General features: G+C 63.1%; 1 protein-coding gene across 5 annotated transcripts in view; it reads left to right on the forward strand.

Moving 5' to 3' along the window:
• KCNAB2 (potassium voltage-gated channel subfamily A regulatory beta subunit 2) overlaps positions 1-22,822 on the forward strand; it is an 85,815-nt gene that overhangs the window by 29,718 nt on the left and 33,275 nt on the right. For 3 of the 5 annotated variants that reach the window (XR_009865888.1, XM_062190339.1, XM_062190341.1), the window contains exons 2-3: positions 8,308-8,436; positions 9,713-9,754. Coding sequence is in view for 4 of the 5 variants with exons in the window: in XM_062190339.1 (XP_062046323.1) it covers positions 8,360-8,436; positions 9,713-9,754 (119 nt within the window). In the remaining variant the exon portion in view is untranslated. The remainder of the gene's footprint in view (positions 1-8,307; positions 8,437-9,712; positions 9,755-22,822) is intronic. The other 2 variants (XM_062190340.1, XM_062190342.1) reach the window with 1 other exon arrangement.

The raw sequence follows: 22,822 nt of genomic DNA on the forward strand, positions 1-22,822 counted from the left end.
ACCCGGCTGACCAGAAAAGGCTGTCCCCCAGGCAAGCCAGGAGGGGTCTCGCATTGCTCTGTGTGTCCCTGCCCCTGGCTCCTGGGCTCACGTCCGACCTTCCCCGCTGGTGCGCCGTCTCCTGGATTCCTGAGTCCTTCCGTCTAAGGCAGGAAGCCTCCGTCAGACTGGACAGGCCGCAGAGTCCGCCTGGAATGCTGAGGGTGAAGGAATCAGAGGTGGTGACAGCCCGGCACGGCTGCCACCCACACCCCCAGACACATGGCCCTGGAGTAGCACAGCCACTTAGCGTGCGCTCCAGGGAGAAGCTGGGGTGGTGCGGGCAAGGCCTCCCTGCCTGCAGATGAGGGAAGAGAGGCTCAGGAGGGGGAGGGCAACCTCGTGTGGCCTGCTCGGGCCCCTCACGTCGGTCTGCCCTGACCCCAGCCCCTTACACCGCCCACCTGTTTGATCCCGGGCCTTTCCTCCTGTGTGGAAACCTGCTTGTTCCTGCCCAAACCAGCTCGTGGTTCCCACCAGGCTCTGCGGTTACGAAGCTGGAGTCAGGAGCCGGGCTCCGGTGTGGGGCACAGGTGTCTTAGCAGATGTCCTTAATTCTTTTTTCCTAAAAGAAAGAGTTACACAGAGAGAGAGAGAGAGGGAGGTCTTCCGTCCGCTGGTTCAATTCCCAACTGGCCGCAGTGCCAGAGCTGCACTGATCCAGAGCCAGGAGCCAGGAGCTTCTTCCAGGTCTCCCACGCAGTGCAGGGGCCCAAGGACCTGGGCCGCCATCTACTGCTTTCCCAGGCTACATCGTGGAGCTGGATCGGAAATGGAGCAGCCGGGACTCGAACCGACGCCCATATGGAATGCTGGCGCTGCAGGCGGCGGCTTTGCCTGCTATGCCACAGCGCCAGCCCCAGTTAGCCGATGTCTGAACTGCTAGGCTGAACTCTACCCTGCACTCTGGAGTTTTTATTTATTATTTTTATTAGCTTTACATTCTTTTTTTCAAAGATTTATTTATCTCTTTGAAAGGCAGAGCGACAGAGAGAGAGAACTTCTATTGACTGGGTCACTCCCCAAATGGCCACACAGCCAAGGCTAGGCCAGGGCAAAGCCAGGAGCCCAGAACTCTGAGAAGAGATAGAAACAGAGAGAGAAAACTTCTATTGACTGTTCCACTCCCCAAATGGCCACGACAGCCAGGGCAAAGCCAGGAGCCCAGAACTCTTACCTAGGTCTCCCTTACGGGTGGCAGGGGCCCAAGCACTTGAGCCACCAATCTGTGCCTCCCCAGGTGCGATAGCAGGAAGCTGGATGGGAAGCGGAACCGGCACTCTATTACGGGATGCTGGCGTGCAGGTGGCAGCCTGACCCCTGCGCCCCAACCCCAGCTCCCCATGAGAGATACTGTGGGACAACGGGGGAAGGCGAGCACAGGTTCCTGTCGGTGGTAGTGAACTGGTCGCCTGAGGTGTGACCGCGGGGCTCCGGTTACCTGGGGCAGGGCTCTCAGAAGATGCAGGCTGGTGTGGTCGGGTGAGCCTGGGAGCCTGCCGCTCACTTTCCGAGGCTCCAGAGAATCGTGTGTCTGCTCTTTGAGGTGGGGAGAGGAACGGCAAGAAAGGGAGAGAGAACGCAGACCAGCAAGCCGAAGGCGGACGGGCGGCGGCCACGGTGAGCGTCCTGTGGCTCTCACTGCTGTTCTGACTCCTGCAGCTTCTCTGAGCTTTGACAGTGTTCAGGACGACAAGCTGGGGAGGACACAGGACATACAGGAAACGCCTTTGGTGAGCCCGCCGGACTGTGCTCGCCTGTGCCGTCGTCAGCTCCCCGCACGAAGGGCAAGGGCTGGGGTTTACGCGCCGTCTTCCCCCGTGAGCTCAAAGCGTTTTCACCCCTCGCTTCTCTGCTACCGTGAGGAGGCCAGGGCAGGGCCTCGTAGACCTCCCCGCTTCGGTTTCTGCTGATATCATTGGGGGAGGTGTGAGTTCAAGGTCACGTGTAGCCCACGTGGGAGTGCAGGCTCCAGGGGGACCCAGCCTGCACCCCAAGCTGCTGGGCTCCCCTCCTGCCCCTGGGGGCGGGGGGCTTTTGAAACCGTTCCCCCAAGATACGTGGCCGTCGGGGTCTTCTCTGCCTGCCTCCCTCCAGCGCGGGAGCTGTGCCAGCCTGGGCATCGCAGCCTGCCCGCTCAGGTATCCGCTCCCAGGATTGGCTGCTCAGCAGGTGCAGCCGCTCCTGATTGGACAGGGGCAGCTGCAGACCGAGGCGGCCCTGCCCAGCCCCCAGCATTCTGAAAGCAAAGCAGGGCCTGAGGAGAGCCCCTGTTCCTCCCCGAGAGGGGGCAGAGGCGCACGCTGGCCTGCAGCCGCCGTGAGGAAGGAGGCGGGCGCTGTGGTGGCCTGCAGCTCCTTGTGAAGTGACCTCAGAGCAAGGCAGTGCCCGCCTGCGGCCGTGGCCCGGAGTCTGACCTCAGGGCCAGCACTTCTTGCAGTCCAGACTAGGGACTGGGAGTGGGACAGGGGCTTCCCTGGGAACGCCGCCCCACACGTGGCCTGTGGCTGCCCTGTGCACCCCACTGGGCAGAGGGGGCCTTGACGTCCAGAGAAGGCAGCAGGCAGATGGCCAGGCCTCCTGCTTCTCCCGTGCTCCCTCTCCAGGGGCCTTCAGCCGGCTGAGTCAGACTCGCTCATTGGTTGAGTCATTCACTCAGCAAGTCCCTGCGGCGTGTCCGCCATGTGCCACAGCGGGGACCTCAGCAGGCAGAACTGCCCGCCTCCGTGGCCAGCACTGTGGTGGAACAAGTTGGTGAGCGTGAGGGATGCTGGCAGGCGACACGCAACAGAGGTAAATAACGGGAAGGGGCCGGGGCAGTGTCGGCCCGGGGTGGGTGAATTAAGATCAGGTGTCCGGGAAGGACCTACACGAGAAGGTGACCTTGGCTCAAAGAGGCAAAGGTGGCAGGGAGGGGGTGGCAGCTTGGGCGGCTCTTGGGGTCAGGAGCCGAGTTCAGGCAGAAGGACGAGGAGTGTGAGAGCCCTGAGGAGGGCGCTGGTCTGCTGGTTCAGGGACTCCCACCCCCACGCTCATTCTGCTGGTGCAGGGCCCCGGTGCGCGGCCCTAGGGGTTGAAGCTGCAGGGGCCTAGGGCAGGCGGGCCTGTGAGCTGGCGTGGAGATTCCAGCTGTTACCCTGGATAGAAGGGGAGCCTCTGGAAGTCTGAGCAAAGTCGGAAAGTGCTCTGACCTTCTGTCCCCCTGGAGACCACTGGGGTGCGGGCAGCAGTGGGAGACTGGGGTGTGGATGCGGGAGAGAAGGCGGCGGCCACCCCCGGAGGAGAAGTAAAGAGCACGGGATGTGGTCCTGGCCTGGCCCGGGGGCAGGACGTGGACAGAGCCCGGCCCCTGTGGGGGGCGGGGCTGCAGGTGGACGGGCTGGTCAGGAGCTCAGCACCTGCCCGTGATTCCAGCTCCACGCCCCGCAGAAGCAGCGGAGTGAATGGAGTCGGGGGATCTGGGGAGCCCCCAGTGGAGATGGGGGCGCGGGGCCTGCCATGGAGCCACAGAGGTCAGGAAAGGAGAGAGGTGCAGGGCCAGAGCCCGGGCGGCTTCCAGAGCTGGGGACAGGAGCACTGGGATGAGTGGGAGGAGCCCAAGGAGACAGACGGGGCCCGAGGCGAGGGCACACAGGGCACCCCTGGGCTAGCACAGGAGGCTTCCCTGGCGTGGAAGTGGGCTGCTGGGAGCTAGCTTGGGAGCCGGCGGGGGGGCAAGGAGTTGCCGCCAGGACTTTCCTGTGAATGGGGGGGGGGGGGTGAGCTCCATCAGGAAGGGGGTGGTCCCAAGGAGCTGGGCTCTGGCGCTCGCCTTGAGTTGTGGGCAGAGCAAGGCTCCGCCAAGCAGGCAGCACTGGCCACAGCGACTCCCGGCAGCCAGGGGTCTGGCCACGGCCAGGGGTCTGGCCACAGGCTGGCCACTTCCGCGGGGGGCCAGAGCACCAGAGCCCAGGGGCCGCTGGTGCTGGCCAGGGAGTCTGGGAGATTGGTTTCAGGCTGCTTGAGTCTTTTTAAGGCGAGGGGCGAGTGGTGTTCGCGGAGGAGCTGGAAGTTGGCCCCGTTGGACTGGGAGAAGTTTGCTGAGCCTTGGCAGACGTCCTGTACGGGGGCAGAGAGGGTGCACGGGCTCCCGGGCTGCCCCGCCCCGCGGCACACACACAGCACCAGCCGTGCTGGGTCAGTGCAATCGCAACTTGAAGCTGGGCAGATTTGGCCTCTGGCCGTGGCCTGTGGCCTCCAGACCAGCGGTTCTCAAGGCGTGGGCCCTGGGCCAGCAGCGTCCCGTCAACCTGGGAACTTGTCTGAAGGGCACCTCTTGGGCCTGCCCGTGTCTACAGAGCGAGAGACTCGGTCTGCTCACCATCTCAGCTGCTCATTGAGTTTGTGATTCTAGAATCCCGAGTACTGCTGCCCCACCCCCACCACAGGGCCTGTGGGCCTGCGTCCTCCATGGGGGCTCCTGGGGTTGGCCGCTCCGGCCGAGTCTGTTGCACATCCAGGGGTCTGGCAGTGTTTTGTGCATTAGGGGATAGACCATTGGGAGTTTAATGCCAGATGGTTTTTTTGCTTCTTTTTTTTTTTTGGTTTTGGGGATTTTTTTTTTTTAATTTTTTTTTTTTTTTTTTTTGACAGGCAGAGTGGACAGTGAGAGAGAGAGACAGAGAGAAAGGTCTTCCTTTTGCCGTTGGTTCACCCTCCAATGGCCGCCGCGGCTGGCGCGCTGCGGCCGGCGCACCGCGCTGATCCGATGGCAGGAGCCAGGTGCTTATCCTGGTCTCCCATGGGGTGCAGGGCCCAAGCACTTGGGCCATCCTCCACCGCACTCCCTGGCCACAGCAGAGAGCTGGCCTGGAAGAGGGGCAACCGGGACAGGATCGGTGCCCCGACCAGGACTAGAACCCGGTGTGCCGGCGCCGCAAGGCGGAGGATTAGCCTAGTGAGCCGTGGCGCCGGCCTTTTTTTTTAATTTTTGACAGGCAGAGCAGACAGTAGAGGGAGACAGAGAGAAAGGTCTTCCTTTTTGCCGTTAGTTCACCCTCCAATGGCCGCTGCGGTAGGCGTGCTGCAGCCGGCGCACCGTGCTGTTCCGATGGCAGGAGCCGGGTGCTTCTGGTCTCCCATGGGGTGCAGGGCCCAAGCACTTGGGCCATCCTCCACTGCACTCCCTGGCCACAGCAGAGAGCTGGCCTGGAAGAGGGGCAACCGGGACAGGATCGGTGCCCCAACCGGGACAGCCGCGGCGCCGGCCGGTTTTGGGGATTTTTTTGAGAGGCAGAAAGACAGGGAGAGCTCCCAGATGCCTGAAACAGCCAGGAGCCGAGAACCCAATCCAGGGCTTCCCCGTGGTGGCAGGGGCACAGCCACTTGAGCCGTCCCTGCCGCCATCCACTGCACACAGTAACCGGAAGCTGCAGGCGGAGCAGAGCTGGACCGGAACCCAGGCGCCGTAACGGGATGCAGGTGGCGTGTTAGCCATCTTAAGATGCCAAGCGGCACCTTAACCTCCACACCACACGCCCACCCCTCCCGCCAGCTGTTGAGTGTGTTCTGTGAGATGCTGGAGCAGGTGCCGGCCTCGCAGCCCCGCCCACGCCTGCTGACCCCCAGCTTTCCACAAGAGGGCACTGGACACTTCAGATTGCAGCGTCTGTCCGGGGTTCAGGGCTCTGCAGCCGCGTCCTGCATCCAGACAGGTGAGCAGTTTCCTCGTAGACCTGGCTGGGTGGGAAGCTGGCTGGTGCCGCTGAGGACCAGGGACCCTGGAGGACCCTCCGAGGGAAAGGTGACCTGGAGGCCTGGGTGTCTGCTCACCAGGTGCAGGCTCGTGGGGCGCATTCCCCGGTGGCATCCTCACAGCTCAGGAGGGGCCCCGGGTGGGCCAGGAGCCCTCAGGTGAATGCCAGGCAAGCCTCAGCTCCAGTTGCCTGAAGAATTTTTTTTAAGATTTATTCATTTATTTGAGGGGCAGAGTTACAAAGAGAGGGTTTCACTCGCAAATGGCCACAACAGCTGGAGCTTGGCCCATCTGAAGCCAGAAGCCGGGAGCTTCTTCTGGGTCTCCCCCCTGGGTACAGAGACCCAAGCACTTGGGCCATCTTCCGCTGCCTTCCCAGGCCGTTAGCAGGGAGCTGGATCAGAAGTGGAGCAGCCGGGACTTGAACCTGCGCCCGTATGGGATGCTGGCGCCGACCCCCTGCCTGAAGGATTGAAATGCACCTTATGCATGGTGTCTCTCATTCCCCACGAGATTCTAAAGCAGTGAGGGACACTCACTGTCCCTTGTCGCGTGCTCCGTGGTCGCCGCGGGCTGCGTCTTCCCATCCCTTGTCCCCGTCTTCCAGGCAGGTCCACACATGCCTGCTCTCAGCCCCACTCGCTGGGGACTCCGTTAGCAGCAGCTGTGCTGTGTCGCGTGGTGGGGGAGGGGAGGAGTGTCCTGAGAGCTTCCAGGAGCCAGGGATTCGGATTTGGGGAAAAGCAAGGCCTGCAGGTCTGGGTGTCTGGTTAATTCCAGGGCCCCATCGCCCAGTGGGCAGAGCTGTGTCTTGAGCCGGGACCAACCCTTTGCCCGTCAGAGCCAAGGCTCCTTCCTCCTTTCAGAAGCCACACCCTGTACCAGGTACAGGTGCTGTGGGAGTGAGACCTGCAACATCCCTGCCCCCACAGAGCCCCCACCCCAGACCAGGGCGCAGGGTGGACCCCTGAGTACAGTGGACGGGCAGAAGAAACTCCATGCCGAGGCCTGGGAGGGGGGACACTTGGCTGCCGGGGAAGACCAGGGTGCCTGGGGTCTGTGCTGGGGCACAGAGGCCTGCGAGGCCATGGCTGGGGGAGGGACACCGTGCCCAGAGCACAGAGCCCTGGGAAGCCATGGCTGGGGGAGGGACACCATGCCCAGATGTGCTCCAAAGTAGATGCCCTGGCTGCTGGGGGGGGGGGAGAGGGCAGGAGTCCAGGGATACGAGGGAGCAGGGAACAGCGAGGAGGCTGACCCAGGCATCAAGGGCAGGACCAAGGGTAGCAATGGAGGTGGGCTCACTGGGTGGGCGTCTCCGTTCATCCTCCGTCGCTGTGGACAACGCCACCACAGCCCTGGCGGGGGCAACAGTGCCTGTTCGTTACCTGTGTGGCCTGTCCTCCCTCGCCTCACCAGCGCCTGAGCCTGGCTACCCGACATGGCGCTGGGAGAACGAGGCCCAGCGGCCTCTGGTGGGGACCCGGCGGGGGGTGGCAGCACAGCAGCAGATGGGCCGTGGGGACATCACGTGGGGAGACAGGGAGCAGAGCATGGCGGGGCCGGGCTTGGCCTTTCCATAACGGAGCACTCCCGTGGGAACAGAACAAACCGGAGTCCCAGGAGCCCCCCCCACTGGGCCCCACCTCTGAGAGCGTCTACCCCTCCACCGCACTGGACACCAGACCACTTCCGAGCCACAGCACCTCCTCCCGCTTGCTCTGGGTCCAGAGCTGGGCGTGGGCAGGGCAGGCACTGGAAGCCGAGCTGGGGTGGGATCTGTGTCAGCTCCCAGGGTCACGTGGGAGATTCTCGGCTTTGTGGGCTGTCGGGCTGAGGCCGCCCCTCCGTGCTGGGTGTCGTCCAGGAGTCGTTCTCAGTTCCTGCCACAGGAACCTCTCCAGCCTGGCAGCTTGGGTCATCAGAGCCAGTGGGGAGAGCCTGCTGGCGAGACAGAAGTCACAGTCTGCGTCCCATCCCCAGAAGCAACAGCCGTCACCTCTGCCGTGTTGAGCCGGCTCGCGGCAAACCGCTGGCCCAGCCGCATTCTGGGGGAGGGAACTACACGAGGTGGGGATCCCAGGAGCCTGAGCCACCCGGGCTTCCGAAGAGCTGCCTGGCTCAGACGACGCCGTGGGCTGGAGCCAGGCCAGAGACAGCATTAGGGTGACCCTGGGTGCCGTGGGGCCTCTTCCTGGGAGGGGGGGAGTCAGAGCACCCAGAGCCCTCAGTGCAGTGGGTGGGGGTGACAGAACAGGAGGGAGGTGTGGAAGGACCCCTGCTGTGTCTGCCGGGAGCATGGAGTGATGGGGTAGGGTCCTTCATGAAGCCAGGACCCCTGCCCCCGGTGGGGGAGGGAAGCGGTGTTGAGAGTCCTCCCCCAGCCGTCTCGTCTGGCCATCAGCCCACCTGAGCCAAGGGTCCACCCGCCCAGTGTCGTCCCGACAGCCCCCCAGGCCCTGCGTGGAGCCCCTGCCCGCACCCGGCTGGTCTTTTCTAACCCCCCCCCCCCCCCCGCTGTGCTTTCCTTCCAGAACTTTCCCGGCGTGAACGAGCGAGCGGGTCTGGACGCGTGAGACCGGCTCCATGTACCCGGAATCGACCACGGGCTCCCCAGCCAGGCTGTCCCTGCGGCAGACGGGCTCCCCAGGGATGATCTACAGGTGACCCAACCCCCCAGCCCCCCAAGGAGGGCCCCCGACCGCTGCCCCTCCCTCGGGAGGCGGGCAGGACAGAGCTGCCAGGTGCACCCTGGTGAGCAGCTCCCCCACGAAGGAAAGAGAAGTTTCACAAGCCACAGAGGAGAGTGCGAAGCCTCCCCCGGGTGGGCCTGGGCCAGCGCAGACCCCTCTCTGCTCCCTGGCTCTGCTGGAGTGTTCTCGAGGGAGGCCTTCCCAGCTGCTGCTCTTGCTTTTTAAGAAGATATTTATTTATTTAGAAAGTCAGGGTCACAGAGAGAGAGAGAGGTCTTCCACCCGCTGGGCCTCAGTGGCCAGTGCTGGGCCAGGCTCTAGGCAGGAGCCAAGAGCTTCATCTGGGTCTCCCACGTGGGTAGCAGGAGCCTGAGCACGTAGACCATCTTCCGCTGCTTTCCCAGGCCATTATCAGAGCTGGGGCGGGGCGGGGGGAGGAGTGGAGCAGCCAGGACTCGAACCAGCACCCATATGGGAGGCCGGCGTCGCAGGGAGTGGCTTTACCCGCTGCCCCACGTCACCAGCCCCCTTCCCAGCTTCTATCTCACACTTTCACACCAGGGCTCCTGTGGCCTCTGGGGTACCCCAGCTCCCCCAGCAGCCCGCGCGAGGCTCACAGCCCGGCTGCCCTCAAGGCATCCAGGCCCAGCTCTGCATGGCAGGCAGCAGCGACCCAGCAGGGCCGGCCCCAGACAGCTGCGTCACCGCCGTCAGCGCGTGGGCAGGACCCAGCGCCCGTCCTGGGGGAGCAGGGCTTTCCCAGGTACTGAGTGGGGCCTGAGCCCAGGACGGCGTCCGTGGAAATGACCCGGGAAGAAGTGTCCCCGAAAGAGCTGTCATCACCCACAGAGGCGCTGGCGCAGGGCCACCGGGCGCCTCCTGTGTGAGGGTGTGCAGCCCTTGTCCGGGTGTGCAGCCCTTGTCCTGGGGCGCATTGCCAGGCATGTTCTGATGCTTATAAAAGCCAGACAGACAGAGGCTTGGGGCCAAGCAAGAGGATCCCTTGGTGTTCAGAGGGCTCGGGCTCCGTGCCTCTGCCTGCACGGCCACTGGGTGGCGCTGCTGCAGCGCGTTTGGCCGCAGCCGCACATCCTGGGAGACAGCCAGGCAGGCGGGTGGGGGGGCCGCGGGGTGTGCCGTGCGGCTGCTGCCCTCTGAGCTGGCACGTCTGTGGCTAATGCCAACTGTGGACTCTCTCTCCTCTCTCCCTCTCCCTTTTTTCTCTTTCCTCCATTGCTGTCCGAAGTACTCGGTATGGGAGCCCCAAAAGACAGCTCCAGTTTTACAGGTAATCAGCCCTTCTTTTCCCGAAACCCAGCAGGCTGAAGGCGAGGGCGTGGGCTCCGTGCGGCCCGGCGCGGTCTCCGATGCCAGCCAGGCTCTGCGGTCTCTCCCAGTGCCCACTCGTGCGGGCGACGTCCTGATGGAGATACCGAGTGCGTGGTGATGTTCTTGCTGTGCGCTGACTTGAGCTTGTGGGCGTCCTGAGCCTGGTTAGCTCTCGGCCAAGTGCTCGCTCGCCAGAGGGGAGAAGGGGCCACGCTGCTGCCTCTGCAGAGGACAGGGGCTTGGAGCACGCGGGCTCCTCGTAGGCTAAGCCTTCTTGGGGTGGGGTGGGGGGTACCCATGTCCCTTGAGTGAGGGCCAGGGTGACTTGGTGACATCTTCATGCGTTTGCCTGCGGGTGAATTAGCAAGCCAAGGGCCCCAGCAGGTCGTGGCACAGAAGAGCCAGGCGTATGGCCGGCGGGGTTCTCCTAGGCCAGTACATCCCTCCCTCCCTGTGCACCGCCGTCCTCGTACCTGGGAGGTGGGGAAACACCTGGGAGGGTGATGCGCCCTTCTTGGGATGCCAGGCTTGTCTGGCACCCATGGTCAGCCAGCCCCGCCAGCCGCGGGACTGCGTGGAGAATGGGTACAGCTCTGGGTGCTACCCCTGCGTGGTGGCTCCAGGCCTGGGAGTCTGCCAGCTCCCCAGCATCATGCCACCAACTTTCGGCCACACCGTGGGCATTTGTCCCGGACGGGCAAGGAGCCTGGGCTGTGGATGCTGGGGTCAGCAGTGGGTGCCGGGGCCGGCTTTGGATTTCCATTCAGCTTTTCCCTCCCCGCCGCCTCGGGCTCTGTGATGGTGACAATGGTCCTGGGTCCCCAGGCTGGCTCGTATCACTGCCTCAGTGCCTCCTGGGAGGTCTCATCCCTTGCAGAGGGTGGAAAGACGCGGCCGGTTCTTTGTCGCTACTCAATTTCTGCTACTTGAGATCTTGCCTGAACTAGCTGGGTCCCAGCCTGAGCCTGCGAGCGCTGGGTCGGGTGAAATGTGTGTGTGGATTATGTCATAACATGCGTGTGGCAGTCGTCCCAGGGGGACTGGACCAGCGAAACACAGCCTGGACTGTGTCCTCAGAGAGCTGGGGCCAGAGGGAGGGTGGGGGGCAGGTGCGGGCTGGTGAGCTGCCAGTGTGACCGAGCTGGAGTGAGAGTCACTCCGAGGTCTGCAGCCCGCGGGTCACCGAGTGAACACCCCCTCCCCCGTGCTCAGCCCCGTGTTCCGGTGCCCTGGGGCTCTGGCCGCGCTGCCCTGTGGGTGTCAGGTGGGGTTTCTCCACGTGGACACCTGTGGCTGTCGTGGCTCTCACGGTGACTTCCGAGGACTGGGAGCTTCGCTTGTTTGTCAGACTGGGTGCCAAGCCCAACGGGGCGCCCTCGTCACCGGGCGGGCACTAACCATGGCTGCGGCCGGTTGCCCAAGGGATTTCAGCCTGGCCTCCTAATAGGGCAGAGGAGTCCGAGGGCTGTGTCCTCCAGCAGCTCCCAGGCTGGTGAGGGAGGTAGGAGCCTGCGTCGGTCAGCTGTGCTCTGCGCGACACGGAGCAAGCGAGCCTGGAGCTCAGCAATCCTTGCCCTTCGGTCCGTCCGTCTGCTCCTCTGGGCTGGGCTCGCCTGGGCGGGCCCAGGTGGTCTCCACCCCTCCGTCCTGCCTCACCTGGGCCCGCCCAGGCCCTCTCAGGGCAGAAATGCTGGAGGAGAAGCAGTGTGTGCTGTCTCTGCGGCCACCGTGGGGACCAGAACTCAGCCCTCTGCTCGCATCCTTTTGGCCAAAGCAAGACTCGTGACGAAGCCTGAAGTCACAGGGCGGGAAAGCAAACCCCCCACCCCCTCCCCCACCCCGCCGCCACCACTGTGAGTGGGGAGGACACCCAAGTCCCACGGACAAAGTCATGGCTGCAGAGAGGGGACGAGCATGCAGTGTGCCCCGGAACCAAGGAGCTCGAACCACGTCTGGAAGGCAGAGTGAGCTGTGGGGCAGATCCCAAGTGCTGGTGGGCTCCCAGGAGGAGTGGCCACAGCCAGAAGAGAGCCGGGGGAGGCTTCCTGGAGAAGGCGGCATGAGAGCTCTGAGCTGGACCCCAAAGGCTGGGTGCACGGAGACCAGGAGGAACATTCCAGTAGATGCAAAACCTACAACCACAGGTGTGGGCAGAGGGTCAGCTACGCAGATGGGGCCAGCGGGCTGTGGTGGAACACAGGCCAGGAGGGGAGGAGCCCGGCTGAGCCACAGGAACAGCAGGAGAGCCCAAGGGTGCCAGGTTGAGGCCAAGATATCAGGGGCCACATCCCGGGGAGAGGGAGAGAGAGGAGGTGCCCAGGGGCTGGAGACAGGCACATTAGGCTAAGGGCCACGGCCCAGCAGAGGCACAGGGCCTCCCACTGCTCGGAGGGTAGCGAGCGAGGAAGTGACACAGAGGACAGCCCTCCCAACGCAGTCTCCCCATCCCAGCTCTGCGTCCTCTGCCAGTCTCTGGTCTCCTGCACCCCTGCTCTGTGTCTGGGGCACCACCTTCCTGTCCCCAGCCCCCGTGACAGCCAGCGGCTGTCCATTCGTTCTCTGGCTGGGAGGCAGCGTGAGGCTGGAGTCCTGGATGGCAGGCAGTGCCCCGGGGGTCACAGCATTTAGCCTCACCCCAGAGCATTTCCCAAACCCTGGTCGGGACGTCCTGCCTAGAGGGAGTCGCCATGCAGTTACCAAGCAGCAGACTTCTGGAACCTTCCATCCATACAGAGATGCGGGCAGTATATGATACCCCAGTCTGGAGCACGTCCCCGTGGAGGCGTGACCTCACCAGCCCCTTTGCTGTGAGTGGTGGTCACACCTCCCAGCCCCCCCCCCCCGCCCCGCCCCGCCCGAGTTTGGGACTGGATTGGGCAGAAGCTGTGGGCTGTGTGTCCCGCACGCATACCACAGGCTCTGGCAGGCAGGGCCAGCGGGGGATGTAAGAGGGGCTGGAGGCGACAGCAAGACCCCCGCCCCAGGCTGCACCCCAAGCCTGCCTGCCAGCAGCCAGCCCAGCCAGGCAGCTGCACTGCCCAGGCTTTTAGGGGAAGAGGCGCTCGTGAATAATTCAGCCTCGTTCGCGGAGAGGAAACGCCCTAATAGAACTAATGGGCTCACTGCCTCCAAAGCCGACCCTTGGGGGACTCGCCTCGCTCACCAGCCTCGCTCAGAGGCTCCGCAGTGACACTGCCTAATGAAAACGCCACGGCGCCGAGCCTCGGAGCGCCCGAGCCCTACTCGGCTAGCCGGAGGCCTCCTTAGCGGGCAGCGCCCACGAAGGCAGGTGAGTGCTCCCTCGCGCCCAGGAGCGGCCGGACCACGCAGGCCCCTTCTCAGGAACTGAAAACGGACCGAGGGGAAGACATCGGGGGGCGCCCCGGGCTGATCTGAAGTGAGGCCCCCTGCAACTATTTGTTTTTTCAAAGCGGAAACCCTCAGAGCGAGCCAGCCAGGGGCAGGCGTGAGATGGCCGTGCCCGCGGCGGGGCGGGAGGGCGGGCAGGTTCCGCCGGGCAGCACCGCTGCGCTGGTTCTTACACCTGAGCCCGCGAGCCGCCCGGACCCGACCCGCGTGCCTGTCTGCTTGCCTGTGCGCTGGGGACGCGCGGGGCCCCCGCTCCAAGGGTCAGACCCAGTGTGTGCCCGGCTGCTGTTGGGAGCGCGTGCCTGGGGGGCAGGGGTGCTTGTCCGGGCCTTGGTTTGCTGGGGGGGGGGGGTGTGCTGTGCACTGGGCGCCCTGTGTGCACTGTGTGGCTGTGGCCTGGAACGGCGGCAGCCTCCCCCCGCTTCCCGTCTCCGCTTCCAAGGACTGCGGCCGGCCCCGGGGTGTCCGAGCAGTGCCGTCCTCTAACCAGGCCACGCAGGCCTCCTCAACAGATGTGGACCCATCTGGTCCACTTCAGTGGCTCAGGGTAAACAGACCCCAAGTTGGAAATCCAGGTAGAGGCCTGGGGGCAGCGATGCCTGCCGACTTAATGAGGTCAGGTCTGGCTTTCCTGCTCCGTGTCGCCATGTTCGTCCACGTGGGTTCCCCCGGGGCCCCCAGCCGACGAGAATAGACCGGCAACGGACAGGCCCCAGAAAGAACTCCCAGCTGCCGGGTAATCGGCAGTGACTACGGAGGAGGGGGCCGAGGGGTGGGAGGGCCGCGGCAGAGCTGGGACAGCTCGCTCTAGAAAGTCCCTGGGATGCTGTCACTCAGAGGTCAGGGGTCACTGTGCCTGAGAAGCAGGGGGCCGAGGCAGCCCCCCCCAAACAAAGAGCAGGCCCTCCCCCTCCCTGGCAGGGTCTTGCCTGGAGCCTTGCATCCATGGATCGGCCCCTGCCAGACCCAACCTCAGAAAAGCCCAGGCTGCAGCCCCAGGCAGCAGGGGCCAGTCTGGCACAACTGGACTTCATCCTCTGTGCCCAGACAGTCCCAGGCAGCGCTGGGGACCACCAGAGCCCCTGGGGCCATTTTCCCTCCCCGGGGAGGCTCCCCCAGCTCCTTCCCAGAGCCAGGCCCCCCTCAAGGACCACAGTGCCCAGGCTGCCACACTCGCCCAGCCCCCGCTTCTCTGCCCGCGAGTCCCCTGTCCAGAGCCTGCACCAGGGATACACTCAGAGCGGAAGGCTGCAGGGCTCCTGGCCATGAGATGAGCGGTACGGGAAGGTCTCCAGCCCTGGGGCCACCTCTGAGTCCTGGCCCCTGCTCTCCCCCACCTGTCAGGAGCGTCTGTCCCCCGCGAGAAGGGGGAACTGCTAGCGCCTGTGCCGTGTCCTGTTGAAAACTTCCTGGGTCACTCGTGGTTCCTGAGCTGTGGCACCAGGCCCCTCCCAGAGGTTCCTGAGTGCTGTCACAGAAGCCAGCAGCACCACCACTGCTCCCGGCTGCATTGCTGGCTGGGACCCAGCCCCCGGCAGCCTGGGGCAGTGGGCTCCGCCCATCACACTTCATAGCCATGGATGCTGAGGCTTCGAGGGGCCAGGGTGCCTGCTGGGTGGTGCTGTGAGTGGCCACAGCCAGGGCTGCCCCCGGCCAGAACACTGGCACCCAGCCAGGCTGTCATCCCGCCCCAGGGCCTCGGCTGCATTGCCAGAGCCGAGCTGCTCTCTGTGGGTAGCGCCTTGAAAGCTAATGGCTATTGACCGGGGCCTGGCGAGGAAGGCACGGTCCCTGCCTTTCGGGAAGAGCCTGCAGCTGCAGCCCGCCCGGCTGGCCGCCCCCGACCCCAGCCCCAGGGAAGGAAGAGTTGACTCCGCACAGCCACCCCAGGAGCAGCTGCCTGGTGCCACCCTGTGTGCTGCAGCGAGGGCCGTGGCCAGCAGGCGGGGAGGGGGAGCTGGTGCTGCTGCCCGGGGACTCAGTGGCCCCCTGTCTGAGATGGACCTCGCGTCAACCCCAGCCCCTTGGGTGGCTCCCGACTGATTCTCCCAGGGCACAGGGCTGTTCACACTGCCTCAGCATCCGCAGGGCCCCGTCCTCATACGAGCTCCATGGCAAACTAAGTCCTGGTATGGGAGCCACTCCCCGCCCAAGACAGCGCAGTCTGCCCCACCCCTGCCTGGAAATCCCAGTGACAGCCCCCCACCCCCGCCGGCCCTCCACAGCCCAAAGCCCCTGCTGTGTGCACTGGGGGCACTGCCACTCAAAGCAGAGGGAGGGGTCGGCCCATCTGGGAAGGCAAGAGTGACAAACCCAGCACCAGGGGGCGACATCACAGCAGGAATGGGAGGTGCCTGGTGGGCTGGGCTGAGGGTCCGATGGGAGCAGTAGGACTACCGGGGCCGTGCCCTAAGACAAGGCTGTGAGTGGTGGACACTGCAGCTGCCCCCAGGAGGTGCTGGCTGCCCAGCCCTGCCCAGCGTGGCCGCTGCTCCACTGCCTGCCCAGGCTCCTCCGTCCCGCCTTGCCCACTGACCTCTCCAGCTGTACTTGCATAGGTTCAACAACCCTTTCCGGGCCTGTGCTCCGAGCCACGCCCTGTGCTGGGTGGGATGGGACGGACGTGAGTGGGACTGAGGGATGGACAGACATGCTTGCAGAGAAACCTTGGTGAAAGGAGCGGCTCGCGCCCCAGGGACACCTGGGCCACGCCTCTAGAGGACAGCCAGCTGGCCTGCATTCCAGAAGGATCCAACAGCACGCAAAGCGCATCGCAGGCTCCTGCCGGCTACAGGGATGGGTGGCCGCTTCCGTCGCAAGGCCCCCGCTGTTGGACACTTCGGTTGTTTCTGGTTGCCGAGGGCGGGTGCTTGTCAGCAACAGTGCTCAGCACGCGCCAGCTTTAACTCTTCCCCATCCCAACTAAACCCAGCTCCCCAGGCCACCCACACCCCCACACACCGCTCAGTGTCCCCGCGCGGAACCTCGTGGGCTGTGCCCTCCTGGGTCAGCATGCAGTCCAGAGAGCTCTGTGGGCACAGCGGTGCCTCGGGCAGAGGGCGTGCTGTGCGGGTGGCGCTCCCCCCTTTATGGGACTTGTGAACACACGGTCCCCCTGGGGTGCAGTGGCCTCCGGCAGAATGGCGCTGGAGTTTGTTTCGGCCATGGGTGCAACTCACACTGTGTCCCTGGTACAGCCCCTACCTGGCTTGACCCGGGACACCTGAAGAGGGCGCTGTGACGCAGCCCTCGGCGTTGGGGCTTGGGCTGTGCATGCTCTCTGAGGCTTTCCTGCCCGGAATGCAGCTTGGCCTGTGCTTGTCCCGCGGCTCAGCCAGAATCCCCAGCATCGGCCAGGCCGCTCGGAGGACGAGAAACTCACAACAAAGGGTGTTTACGTACAGGGCCCGGGCCCCTCCCCAGGCGCCGAGACCCCTCCAGAAGATTCTGCCACACCCGCCCTCCCCCTGGGGCTGGCCAGCCAGCCTGGGGCAGGACACTGACGCTCAGCCTTTCCCACCCGCACGGTGCTGGCTCCCGGGCCAGGCAGCACCATGTTGTCCATGACGTACAGCGAGAGCCTGCGCAGCGTGAGCAGCAGGTGCCACTCGGACTGGGCCCTGCACCCCGTCCGCCAGACGGACACGCTGGAGCTGCAGCGGCTGCGGGAGGTGCGGGCGGCCGCCCAGGCCAGGAACATGGAGAGCTTCCTCCGCATGCATGGCCTCTCCCTGGACAGCTGCACCGCCCAGCGCACGGGCATGAAGTATCGGTAAGGGCTGGGCAGGGGCTGGGGCGGGCAGTCCCTGGATCATCGCAGGAGGCCTGCAGGCAGGCACTCGGAGAGCAGGGGCTGCAGCACAGGAAGCGCTGACCACAGTTCTGTTGTCTGTTGGAGTAGCCGTTCTGCATTTTTAAAACTCCAACCTCGTTCGAAATGTGGAAAGAAGAAAAGGAGAGTGTCGTAGCCCTGTGTGTCCAGAGGTGGGGTTCAGTGCGCCCTCCGTGGAAACAGGTCCGGCTGTGGGAGAACCTTGCAGAAGGGGCCAGCATTCTGCTTCACTTGTGTCTTGCAACCTCCCTGGGACAGATCCGCTATTAGGAGTTGAGAAAACATGATTTAGTGAAAATAGGCAGCTCTTCGTTGCCAACAACAAATCCACTCTGGCAGCAGAAGCTCAGGTCGTACTCTGGGGGCACGGGAGTTGTCTGTCGTAGTGTTGTTAGAGTGTGCTGTCTTTGTGGGAAGTGGCTTTTAGCAAGTGGCCCCTGGATTGGTGGCATCGAACTGTAGCTCGCGGAGCAAAGCCATGCACGGAGTGTCCCGGGTGTCTGAACGATGGACATGCAAGTCTCCATGTTCTCAGAGCCTCCAAAGGACCTTCTGTTTAGCTCGCCCAGCTCTGGGTTCAGCACCAGGGACAGCGCCCTTGGCAGAGCCAAAGGGACCTGTCCCCACAGAGTCCATTACACCTGCCAGACGTGGCAAAGGAAAACACAGGTGGTCCAGCCACATTCTTGTTTCAGACAAACAGCGAAAACTGTTTCAGTATAAACGCGTCCCCTACAGTATTCATTGTTTGTCTGAAGTCCAGGGGTTTTTTTTTTTAATATTTATTTATTTTGAGAGGCAGAGTTACAGACAGGGAGAGGAAAAGACAGAGAGTTCTTCCATCCACTGGTTCACTCTCCAAGTGACTGCAACAGCAGAGCTGGGCCAATCTGAAGCCAGGAGCCAGGAGCTTCTTCCGGGTCTCCATGTGGGTGCAGGGGCCCAAGCATTTAGGCTGCCTTCCACTGCTTTCCCAGGGAGAGAGCTGGATTGGAAGTGGAGCAGCTGGGACTCAAGCCGGTGCCCATATGGGGTGCCCATGCCACAGGCAGAGACTTAACCTTCTATGCCACAGCACTGGCCCCCGAAGTTCAGGTTTAACTGGGGCTCCTGGGTTCTGTCCGGCAACCCTAACTCTGACTCCGTCTCATGCCTCCCCGGGGACTCGTGGCTGGAAAGGAGACTGGAAGCCAGGGCTGCTCCCTAGTCACTTTGTCCTGTGGACAGTGCGTGTGGTTCTTCAGTCCACTCTTTGGATGTGCGGTCATAGTTCACAACACTCCTGCCACGAGTCCATTAGATGGCAGAATTTCTGAGTTTGTAGTCTAAGTCCAGTAAGAAGGACACAGGGTCAGCAGGTTTGGCCACAAACAAACCCTTAATTCTGATCGAAATTTCTCAAGAGACCTGATGCACTTTATCTGTTTGCTTGTTGTTGGCAAGTCGTTGGTACCTTTCAATTATTCAGCAAATATCTACTGAGCTTCTGCTAGGCACTGGGCTGCACCCTGGAGATGCCGCGTGAGCAAGACCTACAAGGTCCCCACCCTGGTGGCAGCTACGTGCTGGTGGGGGAGGCAGAGAGAAAGCAGGCAAGCACACACGGATTGAAGCAGCAGCGGCTGTCCTGAGAGAGCTCCACAGGCCAACAGGATGCAGGGTGACTGGGAGGCTGGTCCGAGCTGAGCCCTGACCCAGCTGAGAGAGGTCCCTGGGAGAGACTTCCTGGCAGGTCGAGGGCATGAGAGGCGGCCCAGGAGCTGGGCTGCAGAGACAGTGTCGGCAGCGAGGGCCAGACCTTGTCCTCTAGGCACTGGGCAGACCTCGGCTCCCCCAGTGTGGACAGGATTTGGGATGGAGACTGAAGTGGGTTGGGTCATGCCCCCCACATTTCATACCCACCCGAACCTCCAAACGTGTCTGTGATTGGAGACAGGACCTTTGCCTGTTGATTCTGTTCCGATGAGGCCTGGCCACAGGAATCTCTGGGCACCCGTGGGTGTGCAGGCCTCAGGTGCCTTCCCAGAGGCTCAGGGGGACCCCGACAGACTCTCCTGATCCGGTGGGGGCAGTGAACGCCATCTGTGTGTTGACACCACGGTCACTTCTTTTTTGTTTTTAAGATTTATTTATTTATTTGAAAGGCAGAGTTACAGAGGGGTAGAGGCAGAGAAAGAGAGAGTCTTCCATCTCCTGCTTCACTCCCCAAATGGCAGCAATGGCCAGGGCTGGTCCAGGCCAAAGCCAGGAGCCAGGAACTTCTTCCAAGCCTCCAAAGCACTTGGGCCACCTTCCACTGCTTTCCCAGGCCATGAGCATGGAGCTGGATCGGAAGTGGAGCAGCTGGGACTCGAACCGGTGCCCATATGAGATGCCAGCACTGCAGGCAGCAGCTTTACCCGCTACACCCCAGTGCCGGCCCCAATCTTCTTACACTTCTAAGGGGGCCTCGGAGGATGGAGAGAGAAGGAAGACGTGCGTGTCAGGGCTTGGCATGGCCGCCTGTAGACGGCAGCATTGAAGACACAGCCCACCTACTTCTTCCCCTCCCAGGGCCAGCAGAGCTGCAAGCCAGTGGTACATGGAGCACCAGGGGGTGGAGGAAGGGGAGGAGGCCGGCAGGGCAAAGCTGGCTCCAGGACAACCCAGGTGAGGAACCGGCTGGAAGGGGCTCTGGTCCTGAGGTCACCTCCAGCCTCAGCCCTGTGCTCCAAGCCAGGCCACAAAGTGGACCCCAGGCTGGGCCCTTGGAAGCAGGGACATGTGGTCCCCAGGCCTCTGGCACCCTCCCTCCCTCGGGCTGCTACCATCCTGCCATGGCAAGCTGTCCACACTTGGATGCAACCTCCGACAGGCCAGAGGTGGCCGTGGTCACCTCCCCCCGGACAGACAGCCTGCGCTGCCAGCCACTCCTAGGCCAGCCACCTGTCCTCTGTGCAAGAGCCCTCTTCCTCCCGAGCCTCTCCCTGTTCCCTGGTGCTGCTGACCGCCCCGTTCTGCTGGAAGCCTTGACCTTGAACACTGGCCCAGCTGCACCATCGGCGCTGACGCCTGCCACTGAAGGAAGCCACAGCACCCAGCTGTGTGTCCATACTCCCCCAGGAAGGCCACCGTCCTGCCTCCCTGTGCTCCCTGGAGAAGCCCCCAGCTCCTCACTACATGTGCAGCCTCTTTGAAGCATTCCCCAGGCCCCTCTGTGTGCAGTACTGCACCTGACACTCCAAGCCCAGAGCGCTGAGAATACGGGGGAGGGGGAGGGGTCCCACTTGTCCAAGTAGAAAATCTGGACCTTCCAGAACCTTCTTTCAGATGGCAGGCCTCAAAAAGCCTGGGCTGGAAAGAGCCTGTGACAGAGAACCTCCCCTGGTGACATCGTCGCGAGAACCTTCTCCCCGGTGACCTCGTCACGAGAACCTCCCCCGGTGACCTCGTCACGAGAACCTTCTCCCCGGTAACCTCGTCACGAGAACCTTCTCCCCAGTGACCTCATCACGAGAACCTCCCCCGGTGACCTCGTCGCGAGAACCTTCTCCCCGGTGACCTCGTCACGAGAACCTTCTCCCCAGTGACCTCGTCACGAGAACCTCCCCCGGTGATCTCATCGCGAGAACCTTCTCCCCAGTGACCTCATTGCAAGAACCTTCTCCCCCAGTGACCTCGTCACGAGAACCTTCTCCCTGGTGACCTCGTCACGAGAACCTTCTCCCCAGTGACCTCGTCGCGAGAACCTTCTCCCCGGTGACCTCGTCACAAGAACCTCCCCGGTGACCTCGTCACGAGGACCTTCTCCCCGGTGACCTCGTCACAAGAACCTTCTCCCCAGTGACCTCGTCACGAGAACCTTCTCCCCCGGTCATGTCGCGAGAACCTTCTCCCCGGTGACCTCGTCACGAGAACCTTCTCCCCAGTGACCTCGTCGCGAGAACCTTCTCCCCAGTGACCTCGTCACGAGAACCTTCTCCCTGGTGACCTCGTCACGAGAACCTTCTCCCCGGTGACCTCGTCGCGAGAACCTTCTCCCCGGTGACCTCGTCACAAGAACCTCCCCGGTGACCTCGTCGTGAGGACCTTCTCCCCGGTGACCTCGTCACAAGAACCTTCTCCCCAGTGACCTCGTCACGAGAACCTTCTCCCCCGGTCATGTCACGAGAACCTTCTCCCCGGTGACCTCGTCACGAGAACCTCCCCTGGTGACCTCGTCGCGAGAACCTTCTCCCCGGTGACCTCGTCACAAGAACCTCCCCGGTGACCTCGTCGCGAGGACCTTCTCCCCGGTGACCTCATCACGAGGACCTTCTCCCCGGTGACCTCGTCACAAGAACCTCCCGGTGACCTCGTCGCGAGGACCTTCTCCCCGGTGACCTCATCTCGAGGACCTTCTCCCCGGTGACCTCGTCACAAGAACCTTCTCCCCAGTGACCTCGTCACGAGAACCTTCTCCCCAGTGACCTCGTCGCAAGAACCTCCCCTGGTGACCTCGTCACGAGAACCTTCTCCCCCGGTGACCTTGTCGTGAGAACCTTCTCCCTGGTGACCTCGTCGCCACGCCCTGAGAGGCCACGGTGGAACAAGGGCCCCGGCATGGGGAGCACGCGGAAGGGGCAGTGGGCAGGTCAAGTGCAGACGTGGGTGTGTCCCTGCCGCCATCCTCCTGGAGCTGCAGCCAGGGAGCCCTGGCCCAGACTTTCGTTGTCACCGCGATTGTATCTCGGAAGAGCTCGAAGAAAACCTGGGGTGACAGAACGTGTCATCCAGGATCAAAATGAACTGGAAAACACGGGAGGGCACACAAGCTGGAGGGGCGTTTCCGGCACCTCCCTCCGGGATGGGGGCCGTGTGCAGCCCGAGCCCCGTGGCCTGGAACACTGGCTGGTCCACAGACGTCTCTCCCTTCCTGCCCACACGCGGCTGTTGGCTGTCGCGGGCTTCTCTCGTCTGGAGCAGCGGGGGGGAAGGGGGCAGCGCCCTAGGACTCTGCTTATCGCAGAGCAGGTTTTCCAGCTCTGCACCAGTGGCTTTGCCGTGAGTCTCCGCCATGGAGGGCAGCCCCAGCCCCCGATAGCCATGGCACCCCCGCCCCGCTCAATGTGATGACCAAAAATGCCTCCCTAGGGTTCCCAGTGTCCCCCGGGGAACAAAACCGTCTCAGGCTGAGGCCAGTGTTGTGACACAGCGGTCACAACATCATCCCCTGGTGATGTCGTGAGAACCTTCTCCCCGGTGACCTCATCACGAGAACCTCCCATCCCATATTGGAGCTCTAGATGGAGATCTGGCTGCTCCCCTTCTGGTCCGGCTCCCTGTGAATGCGCCTGGGAAGGCAATGGGAGATGGCCTACATGCTTGGGTCCCTGCCACCCACGTGGGAGGCCAGGATGAAGTTCTTGGTTTCTGGCTTTGGCCTGGCCTGCCTCTCTCCCTCCCCCTCTCTCTCTCTCCCTCCCTCTCTCCCTCACTCTCTCTCTCCTTCCCTCCCTCTTTTGTTGACACTTTGCCTTTCAAATAGATAAAATCAATCTTAAAAGCAAAGCAAAAAAACCATCCCAGGTGAGTCCCGCTGACAGAGGTGCCCCGCGACCACCATGTTCAGAGTGCAGCACAGGGAGCATGCACAATGTGGAAATTACGTCAAATTCTTTTTCATAATCACCCCAGCCCCGCCCAGCTCCAGAAGGGACTGTAGGTAGCTTCCTTAACGAGCCCATTAGCGTGGAGCTGTTCAAGTCAACGATAACAGAGATGGGGAAGCAGGAAGCAAGGGCAGGTTGGCCAAGCGATGCACCACATTCCCCACCGGCAGAGCCGGCGCAGAGACCTGCTCCCGGC

The sequence above is a fragment of the Lepus europaeus genome, chromosome 5 (genome assembly GCF_033115175.1).
Source record: "Lepus europaeus isolate LE1 chromosome 5, mLepTim1.pri, whole genome shotgun sequence".
Classification (NCBI taxonomy): domain Eukaryota; kingdom Metazoa; phylum Chordata; class Mammalia; order Lagomorpha; family Leporidae; genus Lepus; species Lepus europaeus.